Below are 24,649 nucleotides of genomic sequence, written 5' to 3' on the forward strand. Positions count from 1 at the left end.
TGAATTTTCACGAAGGCAGTGGTTTTATTCCTCAAGGTTTGGACCTTTCGATCCAAGATCATCTGGGGTTGCTCCTCGTAGCTCAGATCCGGGCTTACAACAATATCCTCGTAACGAATCACATGCTTCGGATCGAACACGTACTTTCGCAATTGCGACACATGAAAAACGTTGTGCACATTCCCAAGGCTGGGCGGCAGCGCTAAACGATAAGCTACGGGTCCTACTCCTTCTAGAATTTCGTACGGCCCGATAAAACGCGGTTTTAGTTTGCCCTTGACTCCAAAACGCGCTATTCCTTTCGACGGGGATACTTTGAGGAAAACTTTATCACCAGCGTGGAACTGTAAGTCCGTCCGTCGAACGTCGGCGTACGACTTCTGTCTGTCCTGAGCTTCCTTCATTCGCGCACGAATTTGTCGAACGATTCCGACCATCTCTTCGACTGCGTCAAGTCCAAGTGCTCTTCGTTCGCCAACTTCATCCCAGTAGAGCGGAGATCTACACTTTCTCCCATAAAGTGCTTCATATGGTGCCATGCCGATCGTCGCTTGAAAGCTGTTGTTGTAGGCGAACTCGATCAAAGGGAGTGCGGTCTCCCAACTTCCGCCTCGGTCGAGCACCACGGCTCTTAGCATATCCTCGAGAGTTTGTATCGTTCTTTCGGATTGTCCATCGGATTGTGGGTGGAAAGCGGTACTAAAGTTTAAGCGTGTTCCAAGCTCGCGTTGTAGACTAATCCAAAATTCGAGGTAAACTTCGGGTCACGATCAGACGTAATCGTCACTGGGACTCCATGTAGTCGCACAATCTCTTGGATGTAGATCCGAGCTAGCCTATCCGATCCATGGGTTACGGGGATTGGTAAGAAATGCGCACTCTTGGTAAGTCGATCGATGATCACCCAAATCGCGGTGTTCCCTTTAAGGGTTTTTGGCAACGCAGTCACGAAATCCATAGCGATGTGCTCCCACTTCCACTCGGGTATCTCAAGCGGTTGTAGCTTCCCGTACGGTCGTTGGTGTAAGGCTTTCACCTGTTGGCAGGCTAAGCAACGTTCCACAAAAGCTGCGACATCTCTCTTCATGCCGTTCCACCAAAAGGACTTTTTCAGATCCTGGTACATCTTCGTGCTCCCGGGGTGAGCAGTGTATGGGGTTTCGTGAGCTTCGCTCATGATCTCGTTCCTAAGACTCTCGTTGTTCGGCACGCACAGTCTCCCTTCAAAGGTGAGAGCATTATCGGAAGCCTCGCTAAACTGTCCGGACTCACCGGTTCTTACTTCGACTCGAATCTCCTCCAATTTCTCATCTAGCCGTTGAGCTACAACGATCCTCGTCCTTAGATCAGGTTCTACTACTAACGCGGCGATTCGGCCTTTCACGGTATCGGGTGTTCTAACTACTTCTATCCGCAACTTACTCAACTCTCGCACTAAACTTTCCTCTTCTGTTAGAAAAACAGCGAGTTGCGAATGGTCTCTACGGCTTAAAGCGTCTGCTACTACGTTTGCCTTGTCGGGGTGGTAGTTGATACCACAATCGTAGTCCTTCACTAGCTCGAGCCATCTCCGTTGTCGCATGTTCAGATTCTTCTGCTCGAAGAAGTACTTTAAACTCTTATGGTCCGTAAAGATTTCACACCTAACTCCGTAGAGATGGTGCCTCCAAATCTTTAGGGCGTGCACTACTGCGGCTAACTCTAAATCGTGGGTAGGGTAGTTCAACTCGTGCGGTTTCAACTGTCGCGACGCGTAAGCGATCACCTTGTTGTTCTGCATCAACACGCATCCTAATCCGACTTTTGAAGCGTCGGTGTAAACTACGTAGTCGACTCCAAGCTCTGGCACAGCTAACACTGGTGCGGTGGTCAATTTCTCCTTCAAAAGCTGGAAGCTTGCTTCACACTCCGGCGTCCAGTTCACCTTGATTCCTTTCTTGAGCTGCTGGGTCATCGGTCTCGCTATCTTGGAGAATCCTTCTATGAACCTTCGGTAGTATCCTGCCAAACCTAGGAAACTCCGAATCTCGTTCTGCGTCGATGGCGACTTCCACTGTTGTACCGCCTCGACCTTAGCGGGGTCCACTCGGATTCCCTCTGCTGACACGATGTGCCCTAAGAAGTTGACTTCCTTCAGCCAGAATTCACACTTGCTGAATTTGGCGTACAGCTTCTCCTTCCTCAACGTCTCCAGCGCGATCCGTAGGTGTTCCGCGTGCTCCTTTTCGTCCTTCGAGTAGACTAAGATGTCATCTATGAACACTAAGACGAACGTATCTAGGTACGGGTGGAAAACGCGGTTCATCAAATCCATAAACACGGCTGGGGCGTTCGTCAGACCGAACGGCATCACCACGAACTCATAGTGACCATATCTGGTACGGAATGCGGTTTTAGGGATATCCTCCTTTCGTACTTTCAGCTGGTGGTATCCGGACTTCAAATCCATCTTAGAGAACACTCCGGCTCCTCGGAGTTGGTCGAACAGGTCATCTATCCTCGGCAAAGGGTATTTGTTCTTGAGGGTCAATTTGTTCAACTCTCTATAGTCGATACACATTCTCATTGACCCATCTTTCTTCTTAACGAAGAGCACCGGTGCGCCCCATGGCGAAACACTGGGCCTAACGAAACCTAAGTCCATGAGCTCTTGCAGCTGAATCTTTAACTCCTCTAACTCCTTAGGTGCCATGCGGTACGGCGCCTTCGATATGGGGGCGGCTCCAGGTTCGAGATCGATCGAAAATTCTAACTGCCTATCTGGCGGCGGTCCAGGTAACTCCTCGGGAAAAACGTCGGGAAAATCTCGTACGACAGCAACATCTTCAAGCCTTGCTTCCTCTTTCTCTTCTCCGTGGAGATAGACAAGGTAGGCCGGGCGTCCTTTCCTCATCATGGCGGTGGCTTGTAACGCAGAGACTACAGCGATTCGTCGGTTCATCGAGATTCCGTGGTACACGGCGGGTTCCATACCCGGGGTTTGTAGGGTTATTAGCCTCTCTTTACAACGGATCGTTGCAAAGTTCGCAGTTAACCAATCCATTCCTAGGATCACGTCAACGTCTCTCATCGTCATAACTCGCAGGTCGTGAGCAACTAACTGAAGTTCTCCTAGTACGATTTCTACGTTCAAGCAAAAACGAGAGATTTCAACCAGTCCTCCTACTGGTGAGGACACCATCATCCTATGTTCAGACTTCCTAGTAGGTAAGCTTAAGGTATGCACACACAACTCAGAGATGAACGAATGAGATGCGCCCGTGTCAAACAAAACAACAATAGGGGTATCAAGGATTTCGCCTATACCTGCTAGGTTTCCACTCTCGGGCTTTCCTTGCTCGGTCTTGGGCTGCTTCTGCTCTATAGCGTATGCTCTAGCCGGGGCTGGATGTCTTGGGCGGACATGCTGCTGCAACCGCAGTTGCTGATTCGGGTTTGCTCCCGAGCTCGTCGGTGGCGCTCTCGGCTGCTGACGGAAACCCTGATGGTTCTGCAATTGGTTCGTTTCCCTTGCTCGGACACTCCCTCGAGAAGTGCCCGTTTCGTCCACAGTTGAAGCATCTATTCGAGTTCGGTCCTCTACACTGCCCGAAATGGTACTTGGCGCAAACGTTACACTGAGGTGGTCTGGCACGGGGGTCGCTCCTTGGATTGAACGAAGTCTGTCCTCCTCCGTTGGGGCGGTATCGCTTATTGTCATGGTGGATCCTACTCTCCTCCCATCTCCTCTTGTCATGGTTAGGACGTGGCGGGGGTAATGTCATTGCGGTGTTCCCCGCACTCTTCTCCTTTGGCATTGCTGCCTCTACATCCAGTGCGAGGGCTAGCGCCTCGGCGTACGTAAGGGTTCCGCGGACTGCCAATGCCATTAAAGAAGAGGTGGTACTGTCACCTACCCATGCTCTTTCTCTAATAGCATACGGTGAAGGTAAATTGACTCGCAATGATAAACTCATCCACACCCTCTTTCAAAAGGCATTTTTTTTTCTTGTGTTTAGTATTGTAGGGATCAGATTAGGGACGGATTCACTAATTACCAAGACCTCTTTGTTCTTCATTAAGGGAGCTCAGTCAAACTCCAACCACGCGACTGATATGTATACAGGTTACAAAGAAGAAGCCCTCACAACTATTACAATTACAGTAACAAGTTCTATCTAGGGTTCTTGAGAAACCTTGACTTCTTGGAGTACCTACACACTCAAGAAACTTGTTAGAATTACAACACAAGATCCTTTCGGATCAAATACAAGAAACTAACACAGAGAGAGGAACCAAGCAGAACAAATCACAAAATATGGCTCAGAACCCGAATCCAAGGGAGCAACGATGAATCAACTGGAGTCTACCCTCACACCGTCGATACCCTCACCACACCACTCCTTCACACCGGATTAGGTCACAGAAACCGCCTCAAAACAGAAACCCTGTTTCTCACACAACAAGCAACCGAAGTAGTTGCCTTCCCACAACTCAGCACTCTAATATTCACTCAGGAATGATGAATAATCTCAAGGAATCAGCCGGAGAATCAATCGGTGATGTAGAGAGAAGATGGAGAGTTTCAGAGTGTAGAGAGAGAGTGTATCAAAGAAGAGTAGTGAAAACAAAACCGGCTCACTCCTCACGTAATAAACACACATCAACAAACCCTTGATCCAACGGCAGAGATTCACAATCCGGGTGAAGGAGACACGTGGCAAGAATCAATCCGGGTTAAATCCAATAAGGATAACAACCCAGACATAAAAATAGATCAAGCCCAAAGAATAATGGTCCACATAAATTCAACATACTCCACCTTGGACTCTTATTCTAGGAAACTAATCATAGGCTAAAGGCTAAGGCATTTTCTCATCATTTCCCACAAGGTTAGATCTTGACACCAGAGAGCACTAATGCTCATTAGTCATGGAAGTAACCACAATATTGCCTAACAAGATCACAAGAAGGTCACCAATGGTAAACCAACTAGTCTTGTAGGTCTTTCATGCCTAGTGATCTCAAAGAGCCAAGGATCACAGAGTCAACTAGGGCTTACCCCCGGGACATGCACATGCTAGCTACAATCAAAATGCAAAATCCTAATGCAGGTGAGCAGTTTATCAACAGGTAAGCATTTAGTTCCCATGTCAGCAGGGTTTTTGTCAGTGTGCACCTTTTGAAGAAAAATTTCACCTTTTTCAACAATATCTCTAATGTAATGAAATCTCACATCAATATGTTTTGTCCTATCATGAAAAACAGGGTTTTTACATAACTGAATAGCAGATTGAGAATCAGAAAACACAATAGGAGATTCATTCACAAACTTAAGTTCAGAGAGAATTCCCTTTAACCAAACAGCTTCTTTCATTGCCTCAGTGATAGCAATATATTCTGACTCAGTAGTAGACAAAGCCACTATATGTTGTAACTGTGACTTCCAACTAACACATGACCTGCAAACAGTAAACACATACATAGGAGGTAGTTGACTTCCTCTTATCTCTGTCATTAGCATAGTTGGAATCCACAAAGCCAGTTAGTAAAACACCATCATCACATTTAGAGTAACACAACCCATACTTGGCAGTGTGCTTAAGATATCTCAGAAGCCACTTCAAAGCCTCCCAATGAACAGAACCAGGGTTTGCCATATATCTACTAAGGCAAGACACAGCATAGGCAATGTCAGGCCTAGTGCTGACCATCAAGTACATCACTGATCCAATAGCATTAGCATAAAGGACTTTCTTCATGGCATCAATATCAAACTGAGACTTAGGGCACAAATCTTTACTCAACATAAAATGAGCAGCAAGGGGAACAGAAGTAGGCTTAGCATCAAACATGTTAAATTTCTTCAACACTTTATACACATAAGGTTCCTGATGCAGAACAAGAGAACACTGTTTCCCATCTCTCACAATGCATATGCCAAGAATTTTCTGAGCATCCCCTAAATCTTTCATGTCAAAGTTATCACTCAAGGAAGATTGCACAACCTTAATAGTTTTCAAACAAGGTCCCATAATTAGCATATCATCCACATATAGCAAAAGAAACACAGGAACAGAATCAAGATCTTTAATATACAAGCATGCATCAAAGGTACTTCTCACAAAACCTAACTTATGCATACAATTATTGAACTTGATGTTCCACTACCTGGGAGATTGCTTCAAACCATACAGGGCCTTCTTCAACAAACACACATGATTAGGAAACTTGGGATCAACAAAGCCTTCAGGTTGTTTCATGTAAATAGGTTTGTCTAAGTCACCATGCAAGAAGACAGTCTTAACATCCATCTGTTTTAATTCCCAATTAAAATGAGCACATAAGGCAAGCATTAATCTCACAGTGGTAAATTTAACAACAGGGGCAAAAATCTCTGTATAATCTACCCCCTCTTGTTGGGTAAAGCCTTTTGCCACTAGTCTAGCCTTGTACCTAAGGCCCTCCACCTCATTTTTCAATTTATAAAGCCACCTGCAATCAACCACAGATGCACCAGGAGGCAAAGGTACAAGGATCCAAGTAAGGTTAATTTTCAAAGAGTGCATCTCCTCCAACATGGCTTTATGCCACTGACTCCAAAATTTAGATTTAGTAGCTTGCTTGTAAGTTTGGGGTTCATCCCCATCTGACTCATGACACATTGAAAGCTAAGTTTATAAGAGCAACTAAACCAACAAAGCCATCAAACATAACAGGTTTCTTAACATTAGTTCTTCTAGCTCTATCTCTAGCAAGCACATAATCCTGTAAGTTAGGAACATCAATGGCATTCTGAATACCAGGAGGGCTATTAATCACATTTTGGACAGGGGCAGGAGGAGCATTTCTAGCAGGACTATCATGCATATCAGGCACATTGTCACAAGTAATCTGGGCAGGCACATTATTATGAACAACATTTGGCTGTCTTTCATCAGGAGTCTCATTAGGCATAAGGACTGGATAAGAGTTCCAGAAAGGCTACTCCACCTCACTTGGAGCATCATTGAGAGGCTCCACTGCAGTGAGTGAATCTGTGGACTCCACCTCACTAAGAAGCTCACTGTCCACATCTGTGTGATCTGGGGTACTTGTTAATCTTAAGAAGGGGAATTCATCTTCATTGAAGACTACATCCCTGCTTATGATGACCTTAAACCCAGGTTCATCCCTTAGCCAGACCCTATAACCTTTGACATCCTCAGGGTACCCTAGGAAGACACCTTTCCTATACCTAGGCTCAAGTTTATCAGACTTGGTATGCACAAAAGCAGAACAGCCAAAGACCCTTAGGTGAGAAAAATTAAGGGTTTTCCATAGAACACATATTCAGGACACTGACCAACCAGAGGCACAGAAGGAGACCTATTTACCAAATAAGTAGCAGTTAATAAAGCCTCACCCCAAAACTTTTTAGACAATCCAGACTTAGATAGCATGCATCTCACTTTTTCAAGAAGAGTTCTGTTCATTCTCTCAGCAACCCCATTTTGCTGAGGAGTATATGGTACAGTTTTATGTCTTTTAATACCAAAGCCATCACACAAGTCATCCATTTGATTATTGCAAAACTCTAGGCCATTGTCAGTTCTAATAGCCTTGATTTTCTTACCAGTTTGAGTTTCTATCAAGATTTTCCAAGTTTTAAGTTTTTCAAAAACATCAGACTTGTGTCTCATCAAAAAACACCACACTTTTCTTGAGAAATCATCAATCACAGACAAGAAATACACACATCCAGAGTGAGAAGACACAGAAGCAGGACCCCAAACATCCATATGCAAGTATTCCAAAATACATTTACTCACATTAGCAGGTGCAGGAGTAGCAGGGAAAGAAACTCTATGTTGTTTACCCAGCACACAAGAATCACAGAAAGGCAACTCACTATGGACATCATTATCAGACAAGATGGCATGCTTTTTCAGAATACTCAGGCCTTTAGCACTCATTTGGCCAAGCCTATTGTGCCACAACATGGTTCTATCATTTTTAACTACATTGGCATAGGCTTTTTCACATGAAAGAGGCACAGCAGTACAGACATATAAACCACATTTTTTGTTAGCTTTGAACAGACACATAGACCCTTTGCAAATTTTCATGCAGCCTTCTCCCCACTTTCCCCCCATACCCTCATTTTCAAGAGCAGTACAAGACATCAAGTTATAGCACAGATCTGGAACATATCTGACATCCTTCAAGTTGAGCACATAACCAGAGTCACATGATAGGTACAACCAGAGTCACATAGCCAATCATTAGTAGTAAAGGGACATGCAGGAGAAGCATTCACAAAAGGCAGATCATGCACCATAAACACAGAATCATTCATGTTATCATAAGTAGCCACATTGACAAGAGGTTCAACCTGGGAATTATTATTCTGGAATTTATACTTTTTTGGTTTAGTGCACTCCTTTTTATAGTGCCCTACATCCCCACAGTTAAAACACTTCCTATAGGTCTTAGGATCCTTACTTCTGGACCTAGACCTGTACTTTTTCTTGCCATTATTACCTGAGTTAGAGCCACCACCTGATTCATTCCCCCCTCTGGTTTTGGACCTACCTCTAACATTAAACACTTTGTTATAGGCATTCTTATCAGCAGCTCTTTCCCTAAGTTCAAGTTCCTTAGATTTTAGGGAGCTAACAATCAGATCCAGAGGAGCAGAGTCCCTGCCATACTTAATGGCAACTTTAACATCACTATAGGAGTCAGGAATGGCATTCATTAGGGCAATGCTGGTATAAGCATCTATTGTGGTGTCACCAGATCTTTTAATATCTTGAACTAGCTTCTAAAACCTATCAACATTATCATCTATGTCCTTAGCAAGATCAAGCTTAAACTTAAACAATTTTTCAAGCAAATACATCCTTGAGGACATAGAAGTTTCAGTGAACAGAGTATCAAGCAATTTCCACATTTCAGAAGCAGATTCAACATGATCAACCTTCCTAATCACAGAATCAGACAAGTTTAGCACAATAGTGGCCCTAGCCAACTCATTCATCTCATATTTCCTATCCTGGGCAGTATCCTCAGGTAAAGAGCCAATAACAACCTCAAAAAAAATGAATCAAAACACACTTCATTTTCTGTTTCCAAATAGCAAAATCATTTTTACCATTATAAGGAACCAAACCCACAGGCTGAGACATTTTTACAACAATTTTTGCCAGAACACAGGAGGCAAGACTGAAACACACAAACTTACACACCTGACAACACAAAGACATTCACCAGCAACACAAACACAGGAGCAGGGCTTTCACACAACATAAAGGATCTCAAATCCTTGACTGTCACGAGCAACACTGGCCAAGGCTATCCCAGCTCGCAATCACTCGCTTGTGGAAGGCGCAGGGGGTCACTTGGGCAGTATAAGTGCTTGGTGGTCAAGTAAAATTAGATCACGCGATCACAGAGCACAAGAACCAGCGGAAGCAACACAGAAAAAACAGAAAGCACAAAGAGACCTAAGTCTTTGCCAGAGACTATCTACCAGAAAACAAGATCCCAAGCCTATAGGTGGCGCTAAACAGAAAATTAAAACCAGGAGATAAAGCCAATTTACCAGAGCGAACCCTCACTCGAAGGAGGATCCCACTTGCCCACCTCCTTATGCGACTTGGCGTGCAACCCTAATCCCCCCGTGGCTCTGATACCACTGTAGGGATCAGATTAGGGACAGATTCACTAATTACCAAGACCTCTTTGTTCTTCATTAAGGGAGCTCAGTCAAACTCCAACCACGCGACTGATATGTATACAAGTTACAAAGAAGAAGCCCTCACAACTATTACAATTACAGTAACAAGTTCTATCTAGGGTTCTTGAGCAACCTTGACTTCTTGGAGTACCTACACACTCAAGAAACTTGTTAGAATTACAACACAAGATCCTTTCGGATCAAATACAAGAAACTAACACAGAGAGAGGAACCAAGCAGAATAGATCACAAAATATGGCTCAGAACCCGCCACATAGCCCAGATCTATTCTACTAGAAACCGAATCCAAGGGAGCAATGATGAATCAACTGGAGTCTACCCTCACACCGTCGATACCTTCACCACACCACTCCTTCACACCGGATTAGGTCACAGAAACAGCCTCAAAACAGAAACCCTAGTTCTCACACAACAAGCAACCGAAGCAGTTGCCTTCCCACAACTCAGCACTCGAATATTCACTCAGGAATGATGAATAATCTCAAGGAATCAGCCAGAGAAGCAATCAGAGATGTAGAGAGAAGATGGAGATTTTCAGAGTGTAGAGAGAGAGTGTATCAAAGAAGAGTAGTGAAAACAAAACCGGCTCACTCCTCACATAACAAACACACATCAACAAACCCTTGATCCAACGGCAGAGATCACAATCCGGGTGAATGAGACACGTGGCAAGAATCAAGCCATCTCACTTAAGTGATTGGGCTTCTGGGCTAAGTCCAATAAGGATAACAGCCCAGACATAAAAATAGATCAAGCCCAAAGAATAATGGTCCACATAAATTCAACAAGTACAAAAAAGAATTTTAACTAAAAGTAGCGAGAGTCCCGCGGATCAAAGTCACTGGACTCTCAGTTGTTCAGACGAAGTGTCCTGTTCTTAAATGCAATTTTGCTCTCCACCACTTTTATATCCTTAACATTCAATGCCTGTATTTACCTATGGAAACATCTCCCCACTCCCCTTGTTCTGCTGCTGTGATTATTTTCTTGCTAACAGAAATTTTAACTTTTTTCTGTCAATATAGATGCAGAGCATAGACACGTGGGTTCTAATAACTTCAACTTACTCAGCAGCAGAAGCCACGCCATATTCACTTTGGTATTACAGCTCTTATAGTGCTTACTGTGCATGTACTCTACCGGAAATAGCAGAATTGGCTTTGGCATTGAACATGAAAAGCTCTAACCAAATAAATATCTGGATAACATGATGCATGGGTTTCAGGAATAGACTGTTGGGCTTTAAAGGGAACATGTTAGGTCTAGTCTTTTTGCCTTATTTGATACCATCATCTGCTATGATAAATGAGTTATGAGTTTGCTGGAACATTCATTGAAATAATTTGGACTTCAACTTTCTGTGTGTGTCATACTGCATTCAGTTAACATGATCAATGCATTCATCTCTCCAGGTGATATCCAAATTAACAGATGGAAAATCCACTCATGTACCTTATCGAGATTCAAAACTTACACGGTTGTTGCAGTCATCTCTTAGTGGCCATGGCCGAGTCTCAGTAAGTTGTGATTCATAAGTTTGTAAATCTACACTAAAAACTTCTTATTTCTGTTGAACGTTATCTACGAGGTTTCTGTTAGTAAAAATTTTATTTTTTGCATGAACTTTTTGCAGCTCATCTGTACAGTTACTCCAGCCTCTAGCAATACTGAAGAAACACATAACACTCTTAAATTTGCCCAACGAAGTAAGCATGTTGAAATTAAGGCTTCTCAAAACAAGGTGAGGTGTACAAAACTCTTAAATTGCACCGATAAAGAAAGTGGTATCTGTGGGAATCTTTCAAAGCTTTAATTATCTTCTTTTACTTTCATGACAGATTTTGGATGAGAAGTCTCTCATCAATAGGTGTCTGAAACTTCAGGTTGGTGACAATTAGATTGTTTTCTGGAGAAAAGAATATGGCATATGACTATAGTTTCTTCTTCTCTATATGCTGGTTTTGGAACTTCCGCTGCTCAGCAAGTATCTTGGTCTTGATTTGCAATTGACAGTCGATATCATATTTCCACTGGATACACTGGGGCCAAGATGAGCCTATTCCGAGTTGGCATAATAATTCTAATTACTAATTTACCATGAGTGAGATTTTATAATTTTATGCTTTATATTCCAACGAGGAGTGATGCTCTATATTCAACCATTGGAATGATAAAGAGTGCATTTGTGGTGCCTTTACAAAGTCTCAGCTTCTTGCACAGGTAGGCCTCTTTGGTTGCTGCATTATCTGAAAGAGATAAAGTCGAAGCTGATCTGCAAAAGAGACTTGATGAGGCAAAGAGGCATCAGGCATGAAGAGAATCTAGAAAATGAGCTTGCAAGCATGTGGGTTTTGGTTGCAAACATGCAAGTCTACTGCTGGTTCTGATGAGACCTGACCATTGAATGGAGTTCTTCCAGTTCCTGACGGCCAAACTCTGACCAAATTCCACGAGAATGAGGAAAGTGAAACTGCTGAAGATGCATGCTCGTTTGATGAGCTGAAAGTGCGCTATCAATCTGAAAGAAGGAAGTTCAACCACCTTGATGGTTTGAGTATGAGATCAAAGGTAAGCCGCCATTATTTTGGATTGCTTTCTCAAAAGATTTTGGACACTCAATGAGATCAATTTCGGTTCTTGTAATGCAGTTTGCAGGGCTCAGACTATCTTTCGTAGGACTTCCTCAACAAAGTTCCTCGGATTTAGGTGCTCATGTCTGATGAGGGATTGACTCACTTATTTATTGCTCAGTTCAAGAAGCCTGGACTTACTAGTTATTTCAAAGATATAATGGCATCGAGTACTTACTAAAATGAATAAATTTTATTGGGCTATTTGTACTCCTCCACAAAAAATAGTCCTATTTTACTATTTTGGGGTGTCCAAAAAAGTAGTCGCATTTCTGAAAATGAAATTTTTTTCGCCAATACTGTATCCACTTTTTCTTCTCTTTCATATTCTCTACCTACTTTTCTTCCTTTACCTACGTTTTCTTTTCTTTTCTGATTAAAACCTGTGCCGTCCACAAATAAGACTATATATTTTTATGGACGTAAGGAGCATTTGAGAAAGAAATTATAATTAATCACTATAAATTAAAAAATTAATTTGGTTTGGATACTACATACATAATTTATGGACGTAGGGATTCAACCGTTATTCGTGCATACTACATGGAGTACATAATTTATTTATGTATTAAAACTATTCATTAGATTAGTAATTATTATGTCCTCTTGTATTATATATGAGCAAGGTTACGATAATAAGAGTAATTTAGTCCAATAATAAATAATTAATCTAATGCAGGATTACAGTTGTTTTGGTGTTGTCTCAATGCAAATTGAGAATTAATCTTTTAAATAAATAATTAATCGTTTTTGAGATCCTTTTATGGGGTGTTCGGTTTGCAAGATTGTATCCAGGATCAAATTTGTAGTGTGTTTGGTTCCTGAGATTCAACCTCACGACTCAATCCTAGATGGATAATTTTAGAATAACTGGTCATAGATAACCTCATGTGACTAAAATAATCTCACAACTCAATCCTAAATTATATCTTGGTATTATTTTATCTTGGAAATCGAACGTCACTTTAATGTATGTCTATGATGAGGAGACCAAATCATCTTGCCACACAATAATTGAAGTACATATTTTCTGGAATAAATTCCCATATAACACACACACACACACACACACACAGAGGCACATTGTAACGACCCGCCATTCTAGGGTACAATAATAATGGCGATCGCTATCTAGGTAACTTGAATGCAACAAAGATCATGGGCTAGGGTCTCATATAAGGGCAATTTTACTAGAGCATTTAATGCACAATTAAGTAGAAGAAGAATAATGCCTTAGCAAAGGAATCCAACAAAAAGGCTATCGCAATAAATGCTTATCAAAGTTTCCAAAATAATTCCAACTGTTCCATATCCAAAATATTCCCACGAAATAAAAGAATTTAAACCCAACCAATAGATCACAAGTTTTCATAATATAGCGGAAGCGACCAAGAGAGAAGTGAAGTTGTACGGAGACACAACGACACTTAAAGTTCCAACAGATCATGTTATTATTTCCTACTCAACACCGCCGCCCGCTCGTCACCGCTCAACCTGCACATAGGGAAAACACATGCAGGGCTGAGTACTATAATCATACTCAGTGGGCTCATTGCCGAAAACAGTTTTATCACAAAAAAAAATAGTTATCATGCCATTTTCAAGTGTCCATCGGGGTTTTATCTTTAGAAAGGCCCGAGGCACCACAATATATTCTTTATCAAATATCACGGTCGCGCAACCATTTTTCACATCGACGTTTACCATATCCTCATTCTACATGACAAGGAATGCGGCCGCAATCCAGGTCACTAGACCGGCCAACCCGTACGCTGACACTCGGTCTAACATTGGTGTACACTAACCCAAGTAGAGTTTGCGGCTCTACAAGGATCCGAATTCGATTAAATCAATAGTGGCATAGCCACGAGGGATAGGCACGACAAAACAAATCAAGGCATGATAACACATATTTCATTCTCATCAATATCAGTTTAGGACAATGTCCTTATTTTAAAAGAAAGCCCACCTCGTCGGCTTAGCTCGAAAGTATTCTCTTCTCCTCGTTTATCACGCTGAGAGCGCGAAGTATCACCTTTAAATTAGGCGTATCATAAATCAGTTTCGAACATTGATTTCAAATCATGCATGTTCCCACGTTTCCCTTTTTCCCATCGATAAATCTTTAATACCATCATTCAAAAATCGAAGTACGATTAGCATATCAATTTTATTCGAATAAAAACTCCAAATTCACCATTAAATCGTGTCGCGCATGAGTGTTCTACACACACACAACACACGCACACGAACACCACACATGTGCACGCTCACGCACACACACACACACACGCTCACGCACACACACGCTTATATGCATCCCAAATTCATCAATTTAGTTCCCCTTCACTCAATCTAAATGCATGTGGACTCAAGAACACCGATTAATCGGTAGAAGAAGAGGAGATCAAAATTAAAGTACCTTTTCCAAAAGAACGAACGGTAGAAACAAGTTATAGCCTTGATTCTTCAATAAACTCTTGAATTTCAACTTGGATTCTTCTCAATTGATGAAGAAATCTTGAAGAAAGTAGAAGAAATTTTTGGAGAGAGTGGGAGAGTGATTTTCGAAATTTTGGGAGAAGTGGGGCGTCGGTTTTCTGATGAATTAGGTTTAGGATTTCTCTCCTATTTATAGAGGTTAAGATATACTCCAACAATTAAATAATGAAAGATTTGGAGTAGATTTGTTTGTTGAAGAGGCCGAAAATTTGAAGAGAAATAATAGGGAATTCGAATTCTAGGCTATTAAATTAGCCTATGATTTAATTTGAATATTTTACGGAGTAGAATAAAATATCACGGAGCAAAATAAAATAATTAAATCCTCTCCAATTAAAAGGAAGTAGGCGATTTCTATGCCTTTCTCACAAGAGATTTAATTTCAAATCCTAATTTAATTAGGATATGACAAGATCTTCTTAGATTTGGCAAGATATGGTAAGATATTCAAGCATATTTATATTTATTCATGGAAGAGAATAAATAAGGGATCAAATAATATAATAAAAATTATCTTCTCCCATATTAAGGATTTTCGAAAAATCCCTCTAGGAACAACTTATGGATTTTCGAAAATTTCATAAAATATAAGGAATAATCGGACTTTGGATTTAATTCAGATAATTATCCCAAGCGATAATTAAATCCAAGAAAAATAGGATTTCTTTCCATTAAATAGGAGGGGTCGAAAATTCCACATAATTAAATAATGCTCGTATTAAATTCTCACTCATCCCTTAGGAAAATAATTCACCACGATTATATTACTCCGCATCAAATATTCACATATTCGAATTTCACTTCCACTTCACATTTTCCACGACTTTGACCATTCCACGGCCATGTCATATTTTCCACATCTTTGACTTTTCAACGCCACGTCATATTATCAACAAGTTGACTATTCAACTCAATCTCAACTCCCATACGCAATTAGGTCACAAAGACATCATGTAATTAATCACTCATCAATTAATCCACATATCATAGCATTTAAGGCATTTAATGCAAAAAATTTATAACCCGAAAATTAGGGTTTGAAAAAGTGGGGCGTTACACACATACCCTAACATCTATACGAATAATTTAGTAGTAGTCATTCTTAGCCGATCAACTAAAAATGCAAGAACTAGAAGTTACCAACAACTGCCCAATGACCGAAGAATGTCAAGTAAATTGCCTTGTACGACTGCGCTGAGAAAACGACGTTTTCCGGGCGTGTAAGGTGGATATCTAGCAGATATATCAATTGCAAAACTCCGTTTTAAGACAGGCTTCTTGTGGCTGAAAGCATCAAATGAGAACTTGCCATGATATGCTCCCATCCCGCTTTCGCCTACACCTCCAAAAGGTAAACCCAACTCTAGAAACTGCAAACACACGTTCAAATGTCTAGTTCTTTTGAGTCTGTGAGTCCATATAGTATTATGCAAAGAAGGACTTACATGTAGAATAGTATCATTGATGATCATACCACCCGCTGATATGTTTGCAACGAACTTCTCCTCTAGCTTTTTGTCGTTCGTAAAGAGATATGCCGCTAGTGGCTTCTCCTTACCATTGATCACACCAAAACACTCCTCAATCTTATCAACCTTCAGTATATAAAACATTACTATCCTACACTCCTCAGCACATCAAGGAGAACAGTTAATAAAATGACAAGCTTTTACCGTTATTATGGGAAGTATTGGACCGAAAATTTCCTCGTCCATCATGATAGAATCTCTTGAGACGTCCAATATAATCGTCGGAGCAATCTTGCTGGTAATTAAACAACATGCATGAGAGGTTAGATTGAGTAGTACTACTATATCATTATTCTTTAACCAACAAACTCAAATTGTAAACTTACAGATTCGATACATCGCGTTCGCCTCCACAAACGATCTTACCAGACACTTGTCCATCGTCCAAAAATTTAACCAAGCGGTTAAAATGGTGGGCGTTGATGATACTTGACAATTCCTTTGACTGCAGAGGTTCTTTTCCGAAGAATTTCTCCAGTTCAACTGACATAATATTTACCTGAATATATTTACAATGTGAGTAGATGTGAAATATGTGGAGTAAAGAGTTGATAACAGTACTATTAGTTATTACCAGTTGAGAAACAAAGTCTTTTGTAGTGATTATGTAGTCAGGGGAAATGCAGGCTTGCCCACTGTTGCAGCCCCATTTGCCGGCAATTATTCTTCTTGCCGCTACCTTTTAATCAAGTTACACATTAGTCATTACTATAAGAATAAAAATTAAATATCTGATCCATGAGCTATCTAGCATGTACTATTTTCGATTGCATGTCTGGTGACTCCAATAAATCGGGCCAGCCTCAAAAGATTCAAATCACTTCAAGTTTGTTGAGATATTCTATAAGAATAAAAATTAAATATCTGATCCATGAGCTATCTAGCATGTACTATTTTCGATTGCATGTTTGGTGACTCCAATAAATCGGGCCAGCCTCAAAAGATTCAAATCACTTCAAGTTTGTTGAGATATTCACAAGTGAGTTGTTTCACATCGAAATATGAAATACTAAAAGAAATCAAATTAAATATCTGATGAGTTACTACTATATACTATAAAAAGAATGTCGGAATCAAGTCACATTCCTTTTTTAGAAATACTAATTGTTTGAGCTTTCTTGATCGGAGTTGCGATGAACAATCGAAAGCACGAATCAAACCAAGAGACAATGATATACATGGTTCGATCTTAGAGATCTACATCCACGGGAAAAGCACTCAATCTATATTACTCATTCACACACAAGAATTACAAAAAAGAGAGATTCAAAACACTCAACAAAATACACACAAGAAATTGGGGGTGCTTAAACTGTTCCCCGATTTTTGATTAACCGGAAGCAGAACCAGAACCGGAACCGGCCAGTTAATCGAGGAACCAGGAATCGAAAAGCCGGTTTTGGTTCCAGTATCAGTTCCAACTTTTTATATAAAACCGATTCCGGTTAGAACCAGAACTGATCGGTTCCTAACCGGGAACTGAATTACAATTCAATTTTATTTTTTTTATAATTTAATATACTAATAAATCTAACTTAATTGAATTAATATTGAATTGAAATAAAATAATCTGAAACATTGAGTGCTTTTAAAATTTAAACAATATTCATATTCTAGCTCTGATTTCTGAAGTATTTAAAATGTTTAAACCGTGATGCTTTGAATCTACAATTATTTCTCCAATCCAATTTTTATGAACTAACTACTAGAACATCATAAGTTTATTTTTAATTTCCAAAAGAAGTATACAAATACAATATCATTTCATATGATAGAAATTTAACTTTATAACAAATTTATGTAACAATTCAGTTAATATATGATTTTACGCTGTTTGGGAATGATTTATTAACTGTTTCGTATTAAACTAATAAAAGTTACAACAAGATCGATTAGTATTCAATTCCATTGAATATTTATTATCAGAAAAAGGAAAATGGAATTCAATTTTAAAACTCCTTTTAGAAAAAATGCTAAATTTAGAAATCCTTTTTTATTAAAGGATTGCCAACATAAACTAGTCCGATCTACTACACTTGGCATCACTCTTACCCATATATGAAAATTATTTTATTGTTGCTTTGTATTTTAGGTATTATTTGTTATATTTCTAGATATTGAATTATTATTTTATTAGTATTGAATATTTAAAATTATAAATAAATTCAGTTTAAAACTACACATCAGTTCAGGTTCTGGACCGTAACCGACCATTTCTTAATCGGCCGGTTCCAAACCGGAACCGGTCGGTTCCGGTCCCGGTTCTGGTTCTAGAATTTATGAAAAATTGGAACCGGTTAACCAGTCAACCTGTCCGGTTAGAACCGGGACCGGCCGAATAAGCAGGCCTACAAGAAATCACTCAGCTCAATCGCAAGAGCTCACCTCAAAATACAATGATTTCCTCACACTAAAAATGTATCGCTCCTTCTAATGCTGATAACCGCCAAGATCAGCTTATATATGAGTGTTGTGGCCGTTTCTCTGGTGTAACAAAACGAGCTGAAGCATTCAGCTCTCAACCCCCAAAACCAGCCGTTGACCAACCCTTATTTTGAACTTTTTTTTTCCCAATTTTGCACATTAGTCCCTCAGCTTATTATTTGTGAAATAATAGCCCATACTCCAACAGTAACCATCATGAAAGACATTTCGCATTAAGAATTCTTTCCCTGCCATACTATACTTGTGTTTATCAATCTTAAGATTATATGCAATTTTTTCTAGACATCGTGTCCGTTAATCCAATAGATCGTTCCCTGCCAAATGCCAATCATGGTTGTGAAACTAATAGCCCTTTAGTGACGTAACGAAACGACCATTTTGTAGTACAAATACAATCCAGATGAGCTAGATAATTTGTTATACAAGCTTCAGTGTTATGGAACAAATGCTTATGTGCACAGTTAGAAGAACTATTCTTTTGACATGAGATATTCAGGTCAACACAACACACATGTTTTCAGTGTCAACTCTAGCAGATGCTAGAAGTGTGGCGCAAAATTGCCGCTGCAGAAGTGTCGACGACAGACATGTGCCGACAGAGGCGCAAGAAGTGTCTGACGAGAGATATGATCGGGTGAGGATTTGGTTTCTAGTGTTACTTGGATAAACTTCTGATAACTTATAATCCTTCCGTTCCAGAAAAATATACTCAATTTTCATTTTTCGAAACATTTTCTCCATCTTTTTTACTTGATCATTTATGAGTCCCATTATTCACTGTTTATTTTTAACTATTTTTTCTCTTGTTATTTTATTTTATCAATTATGCATTAAAACTCATCATCTACAAATCACCTAATTCTACGAGATGGAGGAAATATAAGACATTCTGTCTTTCGTCAATTTAATATAATGGTCACTCAATTTCTATAGAATTGCAAAAGGATGTCTTTTGCAAAGCTCGAGAAAACCCCAATCTTTGAATAAAAATAAGAGATACAAGCCTAAACTATTAACCGAACAGGTAATTGGTAGGAGTTAAAACTATCAACAAAGCATCACATTAAAAATAGGTAATTGATAGGAGTTAAAACTATCAACATAGCATCACATTAAAAATAGAAAGAAAAAATTACTCCCTTCCTTCCTTAAATTTTTTACATTTTGATCGGACATAGATTTTAAGATATGCAATAGAAGGTGATTTGAAAAAGTTAGTGGAATATGGTTTCTACTTTTAAATATTAGTTTTATAATAAAAGACGAGTGTTAATGAGTAAGTGGAATTTGAGTCTACTACCAAAAATGGTAAAAAGTGAAATGTGACAAATTTTGTTGACTAACAGAAATGAAAAATATGTACTAACAATTTTCAGGTATGGAAGGAGTATATATTTTTATTGTAAATATGATATGAAAAAGGAAAATATAAAGATAGGCATTTCAGTATTTAATACTATAATTAGAGCAATTTATGTAGATAATGAAGGTAGCGTACCTTTAAATTGATATTAGAATCAAGGACGGCTGGACACTTGCCACCAAGCTCCAATACGACCGGAGTTAGATGCTTGGCCGCGTAAGTTAGCACGATACGCCCCACCTCGCTACCCCCTGAAGTATATATATTTAAAGCTCCATTTGGTAAGTCTAGTGGTAATAGATTTATGATACAGGTGTTAACAAAACTCAACAGTGTGTTTGAGTTAGTGTAGTGGTAGAGTGCTAATATCTGAGACCACAGGTCTTGGATTCGAGTCCACCGTAACACGACCTTTAAATAAAAAATGATATATAGCATCTTTAAAAGAAAAAACTAGGCTTAATTCTTAATTACGTTAGCATGGCAATCCTAACAACTATTTATTATACTAACATACTAAATCAAAATAATTATCCGTATAACTGTGCTGCTGTGTTGATCTTATTAAATCCATATAACATGGTTAATGATTCACCTGTGTAGAATATCTTATCCCATTTTTGGTGTAGCAATGCAGTGGTTTGGGCGACTGCCCCCTCCACCACTTTCACAGCTGATGTGTCCATGTACTTATCCACAAGCTTAGCAAGCAGTGAAGATGTGGCAGGGGCACTCTCCGATGGCTTCAAGACGACGACGTTACCAGCAGTGATAGCCCCCACCACCGGATCAAGTGATAGTGCTGTTATCAAAATATAAAACTGCATAAAATCTCGTGCCAAATAAGAAATGCTCCACTTAGAGTCAGACAGATCAGGAGTGGAGTAACACTTACCAAATGGAAAGTTCCATGCTGATATAATTAACACTAGGCCCAAAGGTTCTGACACGATTTTGGCCGATGATGGAAAACTGATTAATGTGGTTTTCACCTGCAATTTCAAGCCGACAAATTCAATATTTGATGCATGAATGCAAAAATTAATGAGAGAGAAAGATAAGCTTACCTTTTGGGGTTTCATCCATCGATGCAATTCCTTCAACGCCAATTTGCATGATGCTGATACTACACAAATCTATATATCATCATCAACCACAAACGTTATCTAAGTTGTCCGTAACGTAATGGCTATTTTCTCTTATACATAGTAATGGCTATTTTCTCTTATACATACGACACAATAAATACAATGGAGGAGTACACTACAATTAATCTTGTACAAACCTGTAAAAAGTTAAAAACAATAAATAGGCGTATAGTAGGTGGTGGAGGGCCAAAAACTAGTACGACAAAGACATGACACGATAATTTAATATACTACTTACACACACCTATCATGTGATACATCACAAAATAATTAAAATTAGGAAAGTGGATCCACACCTTGCTTTTGTGAATCCGTAGCAAATGATGAGGATTTTCCCAAAATAGGATTGTATTGTGGTGCTGGGTCCAATATGGTACTGCTACACTAGTAATAGATGGTGATCTACACTCTAGATATGAATATCTCTACAATAGTAATACTCCCTCAGTCCCACATAATTTTACCCAGTATTCCATTTTGGTCCGTCCCACATAATTTTACTCATTTCATTTTTACCATTTTTGGTAGTGGACCTCATATTCCACTAACTCATTCCTATTCACATTTTATTATAAAACTAATACTTTAAAAGTAGGACCCACATCCCACCAACTATTTCAACTCACTTTCCATTACATTTCTTAAAACCCGTGCCGGGTCAAAGTGTGTAAAATTATGTGGGACGGAGGGAGTAGATGGTAATAGATGGTGATCTACACTCTAGATATGAGCACCACGTTAGTTTAATGCATATTTAGTGTCGTTTGTTTTATTTTATAAATTCAAATAAATGAATAAATTGACAAATTTAGATTTTATTTTAATAAAAATTGTAAAATTAAATGTGTCAACAATAATTCTAATGTGTTCGAGTCAATCTAAATATATAAAACAAAATAAACGATGCTAAAGGGTTTAGCATATCATTAAACTTAAATGCAGTAGTACTAGTATTTATTAAAATTTGACTTTGTAATTAATTTCTTATGATGTACATTTCCCACCAAATTAAATTCGCATAAAAGTGAAATGAAAAATAAATTTGTTGCACTTCTGATTATTAAATTTTTAAATAAGTTAAAAGAGTTAAAAAAAGTAAAAAGAAATAATTAAGAAGAAAAATATGAAAACACACATTTTAAGTCATTTTTATGCTACATAACTCCAAGACAGAGGAGCTCTCAACCGCTTCGCGTGCTCGGTGTAGCTTAGTTTACTCTCAGTTGCTTGCCCTTTGTTTGTTTGCCGCATCCCTCGCCTCACCCACCACTATATGTGGCTTTCCAAATAAAACCCTAGTTAAAAACCTTCTCCCTCACTCCACAAAGCCCCCTTCATCTCTCTTGAAAAAAAATTTAGGGAATGAGGCAATAGTGTGTGTGATTTGGGGAAATGGTTCAGGCCAACTAATATCGTTTGGATTATCGCGGAAATTGGAGGAGTAACGAGAGCGACAACGGCATGAGTTGGATAGAGAGAACCTCCTTCGTCGGAATATGTTTTTCATACAATTTTAACATTCAAAACCCCATTTTGTTTGAATTTAGAGATAAATGAATCGTCGGAGTAAATTTCAATGAATCGAATTGATACTCCCCTACTAAACTAGTTGAAACACTTGATATTTTGCAATCTCCACTGGATTAAATTATTTAAGTTTGTTCCGACAGGACGTCTTATAACTACAATCTACTTTCTCATAAAACCTTGGATTTTGGAAAAAAAAAAAAAATAGAAATTATTACAAAAATACACGATTTCCATGAAAAGAGTGGTTATTTTATCCTCAGAACCAACATGATACACAGTCTGACATTAAAGAATTCACTCAGCCTATGAAATGAAATTTATTAAAATAAAATTTGAAGTTGAGTTAAGCCAAGCTAGATTATGATAAAACTAGGAAAGATCGGTGGAAAATAAAATAAAAAAGAATATTCCGACCTCATGAATAACAGCTTCAAATTCTGGTTTATTGAGATCGGAGCGCAAAGCTTGGATTATTTGTTCGCTGTGAAGAGTGAGCATCTTCTGTATAGCTCTCAACTGCGAAGCCCGCCACTCGAAACTCTTGGTCTTTCCGGTGGTGTAGGCGGCTCTCAGCTCCCTCACCGTCGCTTCCGCTTCTACACCCATAATTCTCTCTCACTATCTCATAATTGATAATGATATGCAAGTTGTATATATAGATAGATGTATCCAGTTGTATGCGTGCTTCCCAAAGTAGAGGATATACTTAATAGTGAAAGGTTAATGTGACTTTTCCGAAGAGGGGGAACGTAGGGTTTGTACGTTCCATCCCATGTGTTACCAATACTACTTTTAATTTTAGGTCTGTGTGTGTTGATTTATATCGTCATGACATAATTCTTTTCATAGTTATAGCATGATTTTTCTAAGCTTCATTTTAATAGTAGTAATAAACATCATAGGAAATTGTACTGGTAATATTTAGATTGAACCTAATTATTTAGCAAAGGGAAGATTCAGAGCGAATTTTATGTTGTTTAATGGATTAAATTCTACAATGAATTCGGTAATTTTATAAGTATGGTGCATTGAACTACTCTCATATTAAGATTAGAAGGGGGTAATATATAATTATAAACCCTAATATATAATCAAAATAAGAACTCATTTTGACATGATAATGAAGATTATTATTTTCATCCAATGCAGTCCGCATATCTATGATGAATGCATATTTCTTGATGGGGTTCAAATGCTAGCTATAAAGAAAGAAAAAATTACTCCCTCCATCCCGCTTTAGCAGTCCCATTGACTTTTCTGTCCTCTTTTTGTGAAAATGATAAAAATAGTTAAAGATGAGAAATGATAAATTAAGAGAGAATAATATAGAGAAAAGTCTTATCTACATTATTGTCTCTCTTACTTTACCATTACTTCACTTTAACTAATTTTTATCATTTTTACAAAAAGAGGGCATAAAAGTCAATGGGACTGCTAAAGCGGGATGGAGGGAGTATTTAAATTCATATTTTTAGTACAATTAATTTTAGTTTTTTACGATAAAAAATATTTTCAGGTCAACCCACACACATATGTAAGAAGAAAAATAATATGCTACATACCTTATGTGAGGTCCTCGTGTGAGTATCACTCTCGTTTGATGCATGTTTAGCGCTGTCCGTTTCGATTTTATATACTTAGTTTAATTTTATTACATTAAAAAATGTAACTGAAATTTCGAATTTCACAAAATTCATAAAAATCAAAGCTCGATTTGCTCTATTTGTCTATAATTTCAAATAAGTTAATAAAACAACATATCAAGCTCTGGTTTTTATAAA

At 38.9% G+C, this 24,649-nt stretch overlaps 1 protein-coding gene across 1 annotated transcript; it reads right to left on the bottom strand.

The window, feature by feature from the left end:
* Positions 1-15,786: 15,786 nt before the first annotated feature.
* Positions 15,787-23,621, bottom strand: LOC125221214 (aldehyde dehydrogenase-like). The gene is made up of 10 exons (XM_048123340.1): positions 23,283-23,621; positions 21,258-21,326; positions 21,086-21,182; positions 20,786-20,992; positions 20,326-20,441; positions 16,957-17,061; positions 16,709-16,881; positions 16,527-16,617; positions 16,299-16,448; positions 15,787-16,223 (listed from the first exon to the last, which is right to left on the bottom strand). Exons 1-10 carry the CDS (start codon positions 23,472-23,474, stop codon positions 15,990-15,992), a joined length of 1,434 nt encoding a protein of 477 aa, XP_047979297.1. The 5' UTR covers positions 23,475-23,621; the 3' UTR covers positions 15,787-15,989.
* Between the last annotated feature and the right edge of the window lie 1,028 nt (positions 23,622-24,649).

The sequence above is a fragment of the Salvia hispanica genome, chromosome 4 (genome assembly GCF_023119035.1).
Source record: "Salvia hispanica cultivar TCC Black 2014 chromosome 4, UniMelb_Shisp_WGS_1.0, whole genome shotgun sequence".
NCBI lineage: Eukaryota > Viridiplantae > Streptophyta > Magnoliopsida > Lamiales > Lamiaceae > Salvia > Salvia hispanica.